General features: G+C 55.7%; 1 protein-coding gene across 1 annotated transcript in view; it reads left to right on the top strand.

Annotated features, from left to right (window-relative positions):
• The window catches only part of GRM4 (glutamate metabotropic receptor 4), a 126,373-nt gene that overhangs the window by 87,647 nt on the left and 25,119 nt on the right, over positions 1 to 13,607 (top strand). The window contains exons 5-6 of the mRNA XM_038005984.2: positions 1,973 to 2,127; positions 4,741 to 4,881. Coding sequence (XP_037861912.1) covers positions 1,973 to 2,127; positions 4,741 to 4,881 — 296 coding nt within the window. The remainder of the gene's footprint in view (positions 1 to 1,972; positions 2,128 to 4,740; positions 4,882 to 13,607) is intronic.

The raw sequence follows: 13,607 nt of genomic DNA, 5'->3' as shown, positions 1-13,607 counted from the left end.
CTCACTGGACCAGCCAAGGCTGCTCTGTGTGCCCGTCCTTCCCAGGCAGCTTCCTCCTATTCCTCACCAGTGCTCCCAAACCGTTTCTCACTTTCTAACCTAGACTCCAGAGTTGCTGCACAACAGATACCCTCCCAGGCCATTTGTGGGTCCCTGGAGGGATGGAGGAGGGCTTCTAGAAGAACATCACAGCCTCAAAAGCCAAAAGGACCAGCTGCAATGGTGGTGTCTCAGGCAGCGAAAGACCAGGGAGGGGAGGCCCTCAAGCCCCATCCTGACAGTCTCAGAGCTGCACAGAGGTGGCACCCAGTCCCTTGAGGCGTGCAGGTCCCCTGAGTTCTGGCTCTGAACGTTTATGATGGCCACCACTCAGCCAGCTCCTGGGGAAGCTTCTGAGCCACCAGGCCCTGCTCCCCAACTCCTGCCCCTTACTCCCATCCCAAAGCCTGGCAAGACTTGGCTCCCACACCCCATCCAGCTATGCGGCTCACTCCAGGCCTGCTGTTTTTGAGGACACCTTCGCTCAGATGGACCCACATTCTGGGAGGGGGACTGAAAGCACCGGGCCTTTTGTCCCAGCGAAGAGGCCCCTAAGGGAGGGCTGGAAGGGAGCTAGACTGACTTCTGGAGCAGGCTGTGGGAAGTGGGGTAGGAGGTGGGGGCCATTTCTGGAAATCCACATGCATTTTCAGAAGCAAACAGAAGTAAAAATAAATCCAGGTGACTCTGCAGGGCTGGATGGTTGGGAGCTCTGGCCAGCTCGGGCTGGCCGGATGCAGACGGGTATTAATAGGGTGTGGGTGTGGGTTCTGAGAGCAGCCTTACATGCCATTAGTGGTAACCTAGGCTGTGGGGGGGCTACACCAGTGAGTGGGGCTGGAAAGCCTCAGGAGTTGGGAGATGATGGAGGAGGATGGGGTGGGATGAGATGGACAAGGCCAGCTCAGGTGAAAGCTCTGGGGCCTGGAAACATTTGTTTCTTCCTGGAAGCCCAGGCCCTCCAGCCCCAGCTGGCTGCCTCCTGCACAGGCCCAGCAGCCACCCCCAGGCCCTGGAGTCTGTGCCCTGGTCCTTACCGACGGAAGGGCCTGGACAGTTTGTAGGATCACAGCCTCTCACTTGCTGTGTGGCTGTGAGCAAGTTCCTTGCCTCCTCCCTACCTCAGTCTCTCTTCGTGAGAGCTGGGTTAGGGGAATTCTGCTCATTCCTCCTTGTTTTTCCCCTCTGAGATGTCTTTGAAGGGCCACTTAATTCATGCCTCGATGAAGTCCCAGCTGAGCACTTGCTGTGGGCTCCTCGGCCCCGGGCGGGGCTCTTGGGTCCCTGGTTTGATTTATATTACCATCACAGGCAGACTGGGCTGTGTGTGAGCACTGGGCAGCTGGCTCCACACCCATCTCCCTCCATCACCCACTCCCACTCAGGGTGTGGGGAGCAGGTCTCTGAAGGACCTGGAATTTTGGCACAGAGGGCGGTGAATGAAGAGGGAACTACGGGCAGAAGGCAGCATGTGCAGCAGGGTGAGGGCGGCCGTTGTGTGATGGTGGATGTGTGTGAGAATGGGCAAGGAATGTGGGGATGGATGAGACAGGAAGGCGTGCGTCTCAGGGGACCGGGGCTGGGCAGAGGTGGTTCTGGGGCCTGAGTCAGATGTGGGATGGGTGTGGATCTGGGGGGACAGGTGTGGTCGTTGCAGGGACAGATGTGGGCCTGGAGAATCACACTGGGCCTGCAGCGGGCGTGGGCCCAGGGGCAGGCAGGTTGGATGAGGCAGTAGCCAGGGGTCTATGGGCAGGTGGGGGCAGGCGGTAGGGGGAATCCACGGGTTGGGGGTGAAAGCATGGGTGCTGGGACAGTTGTGGACCCTGGGCTTCTGGGGGTCAGGGACGTGGGCCCAAAGCAAGTGTGACCAGGAGTGGGGGCAGTTGCGTGGACAGACACGGCTGGGCTGGGCTGGTGTGTGTTCCTACAGGCGTGTGCTGGAGGCAGCACGAAGGGCCAACCAGACAGGCCATTTCTTCTGGATGGGCTCTGACAGCTGGGGCTCCAAGATTGCACCTGTACTGCACCTGGAGGAGGTGGCTGAGGGCGCTGTCACAATCCTCCCCAAGAGGATGTCTGTACGAGGTAAGGCCGGGCAGGTGCAGGTGGTCAGCACCTGGACTGCTCCTCCTGCTGTCCCTCCTTGGCTTCCTTCCCCTCCTGCTCCTCCTCTTTCCATATCCTTCCTTTCCTCTTCTTTGGTCCTCTTTTTTTTTTTTTTTTTTTTTTTTTTGAGATGGAGTCTCGCTCTGTCGCCCAGGCTGGAGTCCAGTGGCGTGATCTCAGCTCACTGCAAGCTCCGCCTCCTGGGTTCACACCATTCTCTTGCCTCAGCCTCCCGAGTAGCTGGGACTACAGGCGCCTGCTACCACGCCTGGCTAATTTTTTTGCATTTTTAGTAGAGACGGGGTTTCACCGTGTTAGCCAGGATCGTCTCAATCTTCTGACCTCATGATCTGCCCGCCTTGGCCTCCCAAAGTGCTGGGATTACAGGTGTGAGCCACCGCGCCTCTTATGTTCTGAGGTTCTGGACTGGGAAGTCTTTTAGGCCACACGCAACACAGCAGAATTTGAATCCAGATTCAAGACAATTTTGGGGTGGAAGGTGTGTGGAGAGTCCACTGCTGGAAAAGGCTGGGAGCCGCCCTGCCAGGGCTACAGGACAGGTCTTTCCTGCAGAGACTGCCTGGGGTTGGCAGGCCCCGGGATGGCGCTGAGGTTGGGCCTGCCTCGCCCTGAATCCCCTCCTCTCAGGGCAGAACCCACAATCACCTGGGCAGGAACGAACTTCTCTGGCCAGAACTTCACAGAGAGTGAGGTGTGATGTTCCCGTTAATGGCCTGATGGGCAGGGACCTGGCAGTCTTCACCATGAGGAGAAGGCTCCCTGGGCCCTCTCCTTCCCTGCCCTCCCTCCCTTCAATAGAATCCAGCATTAATGGAGCTGGGAGGGACCGCAGACATCTGCCTCTCCAAGGCACTTCCCAAGACACGGAGGCGTGATGAAGGGAGGGACTTGCTCAAAGTCACACAGCAGTGTCCTCTCTTCATCCTGAGGCAGAGGGAGCTCCCTGGCCCATGACTCCTTCTAGCTCTGGCCCATACCTGTCCATAGGCCCATGGCTACCCTGTCATCCAAACCTGCCCCACTGGGCCTACGCCTGCCTACAGGCCCAGTGTGATCCCCCAGGCCCATGCCTGTCCCTGCAAAGACCACATCTGTCCCCCAACATCCACACCTGCCCCATGTCTGACTCAGGCTCCAGAACCACCGCTGCCCAGCCCCGGTCCTCTCAGACTCATGCCTTCCTGGCTCATCCATCCCCACATCCCTTACCCCATCACACATCCAACACCCCCCACCACACACACATAGCAAGAATTTCCACACCACCCCCAGCCATAATACACCCCCCACCACCCACCACACACACACAGCAAGAATTTCCACACCACCCCCAGCCATGATAAACACAACATAACAATAACTGCTATGGTGCTTACCAATGCCAGGACCCTTACGGACATCTCCTTTAGCCTCCCCAACAACCCTGTGATGCATTCTTCCCCACATTTAGTAGATGGAGACGCAGGGCTCAGAGAGCTTGAGACACACACAGCACAGTGAGTGGCAGAGTTGGGACCAGAATCCAGGACTTGCCTGACAAGTACCTTTTCTCTCAGGAACATTAGAGAAGCTTTTAGAACAATGGTCCTCATCTGGGGATGATTTTGCCCCCCAAGGGGACATTTGGCAATTTCTGGAGCCATTTTTGGTTGTCACAATTGGGGGATGCTGCTGCTGGCATCCAGTGGGTAGAGGTCGGGGTGCTGCTCAGCATCCTATGGTGCATAGGACGGCCCCTCACAGTAATTATCCCACCCAGAGTGTCCACAGTGCTGAGGCCGAAAAATCCTACTGCAGGCCAAACCTCCTGCTCGATGCCAGTGCGTCTCCTGCCACGTGGCCAGTCCTTTTGCTTCCACTTAGACGCTTCCATGGGCAGGAAGCTCCACATGGGCCCCACTGAGCTTTCAGGCCTCTGGCCCATACAGAGCAGCTCAGCCCACAGTGCCGGGAACAGTCAGTATGGCAGGAGGGGTGTCTGGGAGGAGGAGAGGTTGTTCACCGCCAGCCTGCCCACCCTAGGACATGGTTTCCCAGGCTGAGAGCAGAACTGTGAGCCATGCAGCGCACGTGGAGGAGGGAGGCGGCCTCTGTCAGTGACGGGGACGTCCTGGATGTGAAGGGAGAAGGTCCAGGTCCTGGTCTTGCTGTGTGACCGGGGTGCTCCCCTCCCTTCTTGTCTGACCTGGTCTCCTCTTCAGGTGCTCCCAGGGTTGGGCAGCCCCACCAGCCTCTGTGCTGTAATCTCAGGACTCCCAGGCGGCCCCTTCTCAAAGCCCGCTGTTAGCATTGCAGCGGTTAAAGGCCGCGGAAACATCCTCATCGGTGTGCTTCTCTTCCATAAAGGCAGCAGTTGTAGATTACACACGCTCCCCCTGGGACCTAATACAGCTCTTTTCATTTTGAATGAAATGAAATGCTCCACATTTTGTTTTCTCCTGGATCAGAGGATGTGCTCCTCCCGGTCTCTCTCCCTCCGCCTGGATCATCTCTTATCCTGGGGGAGGCGGGAAGGGCAAGGGCTGGTGGGAAGGAGGCCAGTGAGGCCCTGACGTCCCGGTTCCCTGCCAGGCTTCGACCGCTACTTCTCCAGTCGCACGCTGGACAACAACCGGCGCAACATCTGGTTTGCCGAGTTCTGGGAGGACAACTTCCACTGCAAGCTGAGCCGCCATGCCCTCAAGAAGGGCAGCCACGTCAAGAAGTGCACCAGTGAGCACGCGGGCGGGCAGGGCCGGGCGGGCTCTAGGAGGAGCCGGGGAGGGCGGAGCCTGGGAGCCTGAGGCCGAGAGTCTCCTTTTGTCTGTAGCAGGACGTGGAGTTGGGCCGGCACCTGGAGTGGAGTTGGGAGGCCTGGGGCGGGGCATGGAGGGGCGGGGCCACAGCCGATTTGGGGTGTGGCCCTGAGATCCTTGGGAGTGGTGAGGCCTCTGGCCGCCTCGGAGTTGATGTGGACAGCCCTAGGGCCAGCCCACAGCACTGCACTGACCCCTCCAGTCTTGACGCACACCAGGCTGGGCAATTTCCAGAAACCACCTCTAACCTCCAGGGTTCCCTCAGTCACTCAGCAAGCACCAGTTTGGCTCCTAGGCCGTGCCTTGCCCGGTTCTAAGCTTGGCAGATATATAGCAGTGAAGAGAGTCCAACCGCACTTGGAGTTTTTATTCTAATGGGGAGACAGACAATCAACAACATGAGTGAATGATAGAATATGTCAGAACAGAAATGTGCAGAAGAAACAAAACAGACAATAAAAAGAATGGAAAGTGTGAGGGGAATTGAAACCGCAACTGTGAAGTGGCCAGGGACGGCCTGCTTGCGCAGGTGACATCTGAGCCCGCACATGAGAGGGATAAGCCGCACAGGGGAGGGGCAGTGATCGGTCCATTTTACAGATGGGAGAACGGAGGCTCAGAGGAGGTGAGTAGAGGCACTTGAATTCCCACAGATAGAGGGCGGTAGAGCATGACTTGCTCCCGGGTCTGAGCCCTAGGCTCCCTACCCCCTAGGGAGCCATCATGGCGTGTCCACTTCAGATACATCCAGACAGGAGTCTTTGCGCGCCCTGGGTCTGGGTCGCTCTGCGGCAGGACCCAGTCTCAATAACATTGGGGTGCTCTGGTGCCTCTCCGCCTGAGTGGTACCTAATCGAGGATGATGAGTTATCTCCTGTATTCTCCCAGACTTGATCGTGCAGTTTGGGCAAAGGGCGGGGGACGCGCTGCATGGAGTCAGCTCCTCCAGGGCCAGGGGAGAAGGGAGTGTGATGAGGGTGGGTGGGGAGCATGCTGCCCTCTGGTGGCCAGAGCCCACAGAGACGTGCAGCCACTGGACCACTGGGGACCCAGAGAAGCTCACAGCCAAACCCGCCTGATCTGCAGAATGAGTGCAGGTATGCGAGTGTGCCCAGTGTGGCAGCGTGTGTGTATACACCTGTGACACGTGACTTTGCATGTGTATGAGAGCTGGCGTTCCTGAGAGAGAAGGGGTGTGTGTGCCTGTGTCTTATGTGGGGCATATGTATTCCTGGGTGAGCTAAACATAAACATTGCTATTTACTATGTAGCTACTGTGTTCAGACACTTTACGGACATCATCTTTAAAATGTGAAAGACATTTCACACTCACAGCAACTCTAGAAACTCTTTTTGTTTTTGTTTTTTGTTTTTTTTTTTTGAAACGGAGTCTCGCTCTGTTGCCCAGGCTGGAGTGCAGTGGTGCGATCTCGGCTCACTGCAAGCTCCGCCTCCAGGGTTTATGCCATTCTCCTGCCTCAGCCTCCCAGAGTAGCTGGATTACAGGTGCCCGCCACCACGCCTGGCCAGTTTTTTTGTATTTTTTTAGTAGAGACGGGGTTTCACCGTGTTAGCCAGGATGGTCTCGATCTCCTGACCTCGTGATCCGCCTGTCTCGGCCTCCCAAAGTGCTGGGATTACAGGCTTGAGCCATCGCACCCGACCCTAGGAACTCTTAAGATTCCTGCACTCTAGACGAGGATATGGAGAGTCAGAGAGACCAAGTGACTTGCCTGAGGCTGCTCAGCAAATGCCTGAATCAGGCAGTAATCACAATAGAGGTGTGAGAAGCGCAAAGATGCCTGGGTGTGGAGGCTGAGCCCTCCTGTGTGGGGTGGCCATGCATCCTGTCTCCCTTGTTCTGGTGTAATTATTGAGAGCATCCCCTTTGGTTCTTGGAAGTGCCCATGTGGGATGGAAAATTGTGTGGGCACCCTGATTTAGATCAGCAGACCTAGATCGGGGGTGAGGATGGGAATGGATGGGGTGGGGATGGGGTGGGAAGACTGGAAGTGGTGGCAAGATGGACAGCTGGGGCCTCCTGGACCCAGTGTCTAGGCTGTCGAGGGGTCTGGGCTGTCAAGGGAAAGGGCTTTCTGGAATCTCCTCTTTGTCTGGGAGGGGCAGGAGGGGAGAAGGCTTTGGTCAGTTCCTATAGGCTCTGTCCAGACTTCTAGTCCTTGGGGGAGGATTCATGAACCTCTTCAGCAGTCCTAAGGGAGGCGTTTGGTCTGATTATTAGCTCAGGTGGGGTAGGAGGACTGGAGCAGCGTTCAGAAGAACACAGAGCTCAGCTGGGTGTGGCAGCTCACGCCTGTAATCCCAGCACTTTGGGGGGCCGAGGCGGGTGGATCATCTGAGGTCGGGAGTTCAAGACCAGCCTGGTCAACATGGCGAAACCCCATCTCTACTAAAATTACAAAAATTAGCCAGGTGTGGTGGGGGGCACCTGTAATCCCAGCTACTCAGGAGGCTGAGGTACGAGAATCGCTTGAGCCTGGGAGGTGGAGGTTGCAGTGAGCCAAGATTGTGCCACTGCACTCCAGCCGGGGCGACAGAGTGAGATTCTGTCTCAAAAAATAAAAAATTAAAAAATTAAAAAATAAAAAAAGAGCACAGAGCTTTGCCGTGAGCCTGAGGCAAGCTCTGCAACCTTTCTGGGCCTTTGCTTTCTCATCTGAGCAACGGGATTGATGAGCTGGCCCAGAGGCTGTCTCCAGAAGGAAGTGAAGCGTTAATGGAGGCACTTCCTGATCTGTAAGCGGTGGCTGTAAAGCCTGGAGGCGCATTAGAGTCACCTGGGAGCTTTTAACACCATACCAGGGCGCCACCCCCAGACCAACTAGATCAGAACCTTAGTGGTGGGGCCTAGGCTGTGGATTTTTACAAAGCTCCCTAGGTGATTTTAATGTGTATTTAGTGCTGGAGCAGTGGTTTCCAAGCTTTGTTCACATTGAATCACCTGGGGATCTTTTAAAAATACAGTTACCCTAGACATTCTGGTTTAATTTGCACTGGATATAACCTGAGCATCAGGATTTTTTGAAGTGCCCCAGGTGGTTCTACTATGCAGCAAACTTTGGGAGCCTCTGGCTTGGAGGGAGAGGTGGGTGATGGAGGGAGGACGGCGTGTGCCCTAAACAGGTGAGGAGGCATGAGCAAAGGGGCAGAGGCTCCAGTGGATGTGGTACGTCTCACCTGACCCGAATCCTTCCTGCTGCATTGGGAGCTCCAGCAGAGACGGGTCAGAGTCCCTGTGTGGCCCCAGGCCGGGCGCGGTGAGCCTCTCAGTATATCTCTGGGTGAGGTGAGGGGCGGGTGAGGGGGCTGCTGGGAATGTCTGTGGGACCTGAGACGCTGGGGGAGCGGGAGGCAGCTCTGGTTTCCCCATGGTCCTGCTCCTGAGCTGAGCCTGTCCCACGGGAGAAGGCCTTAGGCCAGGAGGGCTGAAGTGACACCCACAGAGAGCTGGGAGCAGGGGCAGGGGAAGGACCACCCCTGGGTCTGAGTCTGACTCTGCCTCCTCCCTGCTGTGTGACCTTGGACAAGTTATCTAACTTCTCTGAGTCTCAGCTGCTGTCAGTAGAACAGGGAAGGCAACAGCCGCCTCAGTGAGCTGTGAGGTTTGGAGATAAAGCGTGTGAGGAGGCTGGCTGAGAATGTGTATGATAGGTGCTGATAAAATGATTGTTATTGCTGATATAGAGAGGAAGTGGGAGAGTTGGGATTTAGACAGGCAATTGGGTAATCTAATAGTCCAAGTCTGTTGGTACCAATTCTGTCTGTCTGCTGTAGGATCCCGGAGGAAAGAATGTGCCATCCTGAAAGTGGGTAGTATAGATGGTCACAGATGCAACTCCCATTTTACAGAAGAGGTAACTGAGGCAACTTGTGACTATCACAGAGCTAGAGAGCTGTCAGAGCTGATTCGCAGCCTGGCTGTCAAGCCAGTGCCCACCCCTGCCCTTCCCGTCCTTCCCTCCCACTCCTCTGGGGCCCCTCTCTCTTGCCCTCAGCCAGCCCAGGCATGCTCTGTGAGACCTATTCTCCACCTGCCCCCACTCTGTCTCCAGAGTTTACCTTCCCCTCACCTCTTCAAGATCAGCTCACTCTGCTCTCCTGGGTACTCACATTCCATAGTTGGCCTCTGTCTGTTTCAGTCCCACAGGCCTGCCCTGCTCAAGGTCTCACGGAGAGCAGGTGCCACTACTGTGTCCTTTGCTTTGCCAAATCCATTCCTTCCCACCCCAGGTGATGGGTGGGCCTGGTGACCGCCCAAGAGGGTGGGAAGGACCCTCTCATCCTGGGATCTTACACTTGGAAAGATTTGATTCATCCTTCAAGGCTGTCTGAAGTGGAGTTCCCCCAAGATGAGGATTTGATAGCAAGTAGCTGATTTGGGAGGGGATTCCAGGAAAGAGGAGAGAAAGCAGAGATAAAGAGGGTGAGATCAAGCTGGTTGCCACTGTGAACAATTGGAGCTTAATCCTCCTGGGACAGAGGAACAGGCCTCTTAGTCATCCCACAGAGAGCGAGAGGGAGCCGGGGTGTGTGTGTGCCAGCCCCCATCAGTCATTGGTAGAGGGATGCTCCTGAAGGCCATTAATTCCTTGGCACCTCCAACCTGCCAAATGGCTGGGCAGAGAGGGCTCCTGCACCCAAGAAAGCCTCAGAAGGGTGGCACATGCTGGCAGCTGGAGGCTGAACTGGTGTGTGCTGAAGGGGTCAGGGTTGGGGGTATGGTAGAGCACTCATTCTTTCTCAAACATATGGCTATCAGAGTCCTGCAGACCTGGGTGTGAATCCTGGTGCTGCCAATTCCTAGCCATGTGGCCTTGGGCACATTACCTCACCTCTGGGGGCCTCGATTTCCTCATCTGTGCAATGGGAATTATATTATCCCCTCCCATTCTCCCAAGAGCTCCATCCCCAGTAGAGTGCTACCTCCCTCACGGCTTCCAGGGAAGTGATGGGAGCTGATCTGCAGGAAGCACTTGCAGATGGCCCATGGATCCCCCCAACCCCATGGAGCTGGGGTCACTGAGAGGGGCATCTCTGCAGCTGTCAAGCCTATGGGAAGATAGCGCCCGCCTCCTCCTTTCCTCCCATGCCCTCCCTGGGACCCCAAAGAACAGGGTTTGGGAATTAAAGTCGTAAACAAGGCAGCTGTGGCATCCGTCTTTTTGACAGCGCTGCCAGCCAGGTGACGGCGGAGCGGAGGAAGGCCCGGTTTATGAGGAGAGAGGAAAAATTTACTGCCTGCTGCACACAGGGGCTGGGAGCTCAGAGAGGGAGGGCAACTGCATGGTGGTTGGGGGTGTGTGGGGAGATGCCGGTTGCCCAGCCTGTGCTACCAGCAGTAATAACAATAATAGTGAAAACATAATCACAGCTAATATTTATATAGCATTTATTAATTGTCGAGCTCTGTTCCAGTATTTTGCATTTAATTTTTGGAGCAACCCACGTTACAGATGAGGCATCTGAGGCACAGAGAGGTTAAGGACTTGCCCAGGGTCCCACAGAGTTGGAGTCTGAATCCTTCCATTTGGCTCCGTTTTGCTTAGACCAGATGATATCCCAGCCCCAGGCCCCTCCTGGCTTCTCTAGCCCGCCTGTGAAAGGTCTTCCCACCTCTGCATCCCAAAGAGAACCTGAGGAAGCCTCCCTCCTTGGGCAAATAAGAAAGGCCAACATTTGGGAGCACCCTTTATGTGCCAGGCCGTGCCCCCATTAGAGGAACTCACAGTTGTTCAAACCATTGGCCCTTCACTCAGTGCTGCTTCCCACTCATCAACTGGGAAACCAACAGCGTCGACGAAGAGTCTGACTGTGTGCCCAGTCAGCCCTGTGTTGGGCTCAGTGAGGGGGACAGACTTGCCCTGGGGAGCCGTCCTGTGAGTGGCCTTGCAGATAAGGTGTAGTGGATGGTGGCGTGGCCTGGCAGTCAGAGCCGTGGGCTCCAGAAAAGGCCTCACTGTGAGGCTGGAGAAGGCAGAGCCTGGAGGCCTCTTGGAGGAAACTGGGAGTGCTGGGAGGACAGGAATGCTCCACTTTTACGTCAGAAGTTCTCACTTCTTACGTCAGAAGGTGTGTGCTAGTCTGTTTGCATTGCTATAAAGGAATACCTGAGGCTGGGTAATTCATAAAGAAAAGAGGCTTATTTGGCTCGCGTTTCTGTAGAATGTGTGAGAAGCGTGGCACCCGCATCTGCTTTTGGTGAGGGCTTCAGGAGGCTTCCCATCATGGTGGGAGGGAGACAGGGGAAAGAGAGGAGGAGGAGCCAGGCTCTTTTAAACAATCAAATCTTATAACTAATAGAGTGACAACTCACTCATTACCATGAGGAGGGCGTCCAGCCACTCATGAGGAATCCGCCCCCGTGACTCAAACACATCCCACCAGACCCCACCTTCAACACTGGGGATCACATTTCAACATGAGATTTGGAGGGGACAGACATCCAAACTATTTCAGGGTGATCCTAGAGCGAACACCTGAAGGCCGTGAGAGAGAGAGCCATGTGGAGACCTAGGAAACGGCATGCCAGGCACAGCACACAGCAAGTGCAAAGGCCCGGGGGTGGGCTCCTGCCTGGCAAGCCTGGGGAGCAATGAGGAGGCCAGTGTGGCTGAAGCAGAGAGAGCAATAGGCAGGAGATAGGGTCGTGGGGGAGCGACGGGCAAGTGGTACAGATCATGTGGGCCTTGCAGGCAGTTTGTAAGGATTTAGTCTTTTATGCAGAATGGGACAAGCCATTGCAGGGTTTGAAAGAGGATTGACGTGACCTGATTTATGTCCTAATGAGATCACTGGGCTTCTACCTGCTCACTCCTCTCTGAGAGCAAGGGCAGAGTGGGAGACCAGTTAGGAGGCTGGTACTGTAATCCAGGTGGGAATGATGGGCCTGGGGCGGGTGGTGGTCATGGAAGTGGTAAGAAGGGGTAAGATTCTTTGTAAACTTTGCAGTGTGGCCATGGTGTTTATGGAAGGATTTAAGGAGAGAGAAAGATGACAGAAAGTCAAGGATGGCTTCAGCGTTCTCTGCTGGAACAAGGAGATGGATGAAATTGCCATGCGCTAAAATGGAGTAGGCGGGAGGAGGAGCAGGCTGGGAAGGAAGGCAGGGCTTTTGTAGAGGCCATGTGGAGAGTGGGATGCCTCCTGGGACCCACGTGGCCTTGTGGAGTAGGCGCTGGAGTCAGGGAGAGGCTAGAGTGGCCATGTGACTGGGGAGCTGGCAGAGTACAGATGGGGCTGGCTGGGAGCACCAAGGAGCGTATGTGGCTAGAGAGGAGGTCCCAGTGAGCCCTGGATGCTGGAGTGTTGGGGGCCGAGAGAAGGGGGCCAGCATGGAAGCTGAGAAGGGGCAGCCTGGGAGGCAGCAGGGCCCAGAGCGTGGTGTCCCGGCAGCGATAAAGAGAGCACTAGAGCAAGGAGTGACTGGCTCCATCACATGCTGTCCAGGGGCCAAGTGAGACTGGCTGGACTGGGCCATTGGACTTAGCTACCTGGGGGGCGACTGTGACCTCCACAAGAGCAGTCTCCTTAGAGAGATGGGCGCAAAAGCCAGACTGGAGTTGGTCAGGAGACAGAGGAGAGAAACGGATGACAGTGAGCAGAGGCACCTCTTTCGAGGAGCTGCATTGTAAGCAGGAACAGAGAAAGGGGATGCTAGCTGGGGAGAGGCGGGTCAAGAGAGGGGATTTGTTTGTTTGCTTAAATGGAGGAAATGACCTCTTCTACCTTAAAGAGAAAGACATAGTGTGTTAGTTGTTCTGACACTGCTATAAAGAACTACCTTAGACTGGGTAATTTATGAAGACAAGAGGTTTAATTGACTCACAGTTCTGCAGGCTGTACAGGAAGTGTGACTGGGAGGCCTCAGGAAACTTACAATCATGGTGGAAGGCGAAGAGGAAGCATGCACGGCTTACCATGGTGGAACAGGAGAGAGAGGGCGAGAGGGGAAGTGCCACACTTTCAAACCATCAGATCTCTTGAGAACTCACTATCATGAAAACAGCATGGGGGAAATCTGCCCTCATGATCCAATCACCTCCCACCGAGTCCCTCCCCTGACATGTGGGGATTACAATTCAAGGTGAGATTTGGGGTCGGGACACAGAGCCAAACCAAGTCACCTAGTAAGGGGGAAAGCTAAATGCTGCTTGAAGGGAGGCTGGCTGACTAATGGGGGAGAGGGATGTCTGCGTTGGGAGTTGTTAGCAGGAGCCGGGCAGCTCATCCACACTTGCCTGAGACTCAGTCCCCAGAGTGCCCCCACCCCCAGTCCCAGCCCCTCCTGAGGGGAAGAGCTGAGCCCTAGCTTCTCAGCCAAGTCGTGCTGGTCTCAGAACCAGGGAGGAGCTGAGAGCTGGTCCTTCTTGGGCATTGGGCGGTGCGGGCGCCAGGTGTGACTCTTCTTGCCTAGTCCCAGGTGCGAACTTTACTTCACAGATGAGGGGTCTGGAGCTCAGAGATGCTAAGTGACTTGCCAGGCCCAGCAAGGGGCTGAGTGGGAGTTTCCAGCTGGCCCCACCAGACCCTGGGGCTCGTATCCTGTTTCTCAAAGCGAGGTCTGTGGACATCTGAGGACACATTCTTGAGCCCAGATTCGCAGGGACTCAGGAGTGCCATGAG

The sequence above is a fragment of the Chlorocebus sabaeus genome, chromosome 17 (assembly GCF_047675955.1).
Source record: "Chlorocebus sabaeus isolate Y175 chromosome 17, mChlSab1.0.hap1, whole genome shotgun sequence".
Lineage (NCBI taxonomy): Eukaryota > Metazoa > Chordata > Mammalia > Primates > Cercopithecidae > Chlorocebus > Chlorocebus sabaeus.
This window is presented reverse-complemented; position numbering and strand designations above follow the sequence as displayed.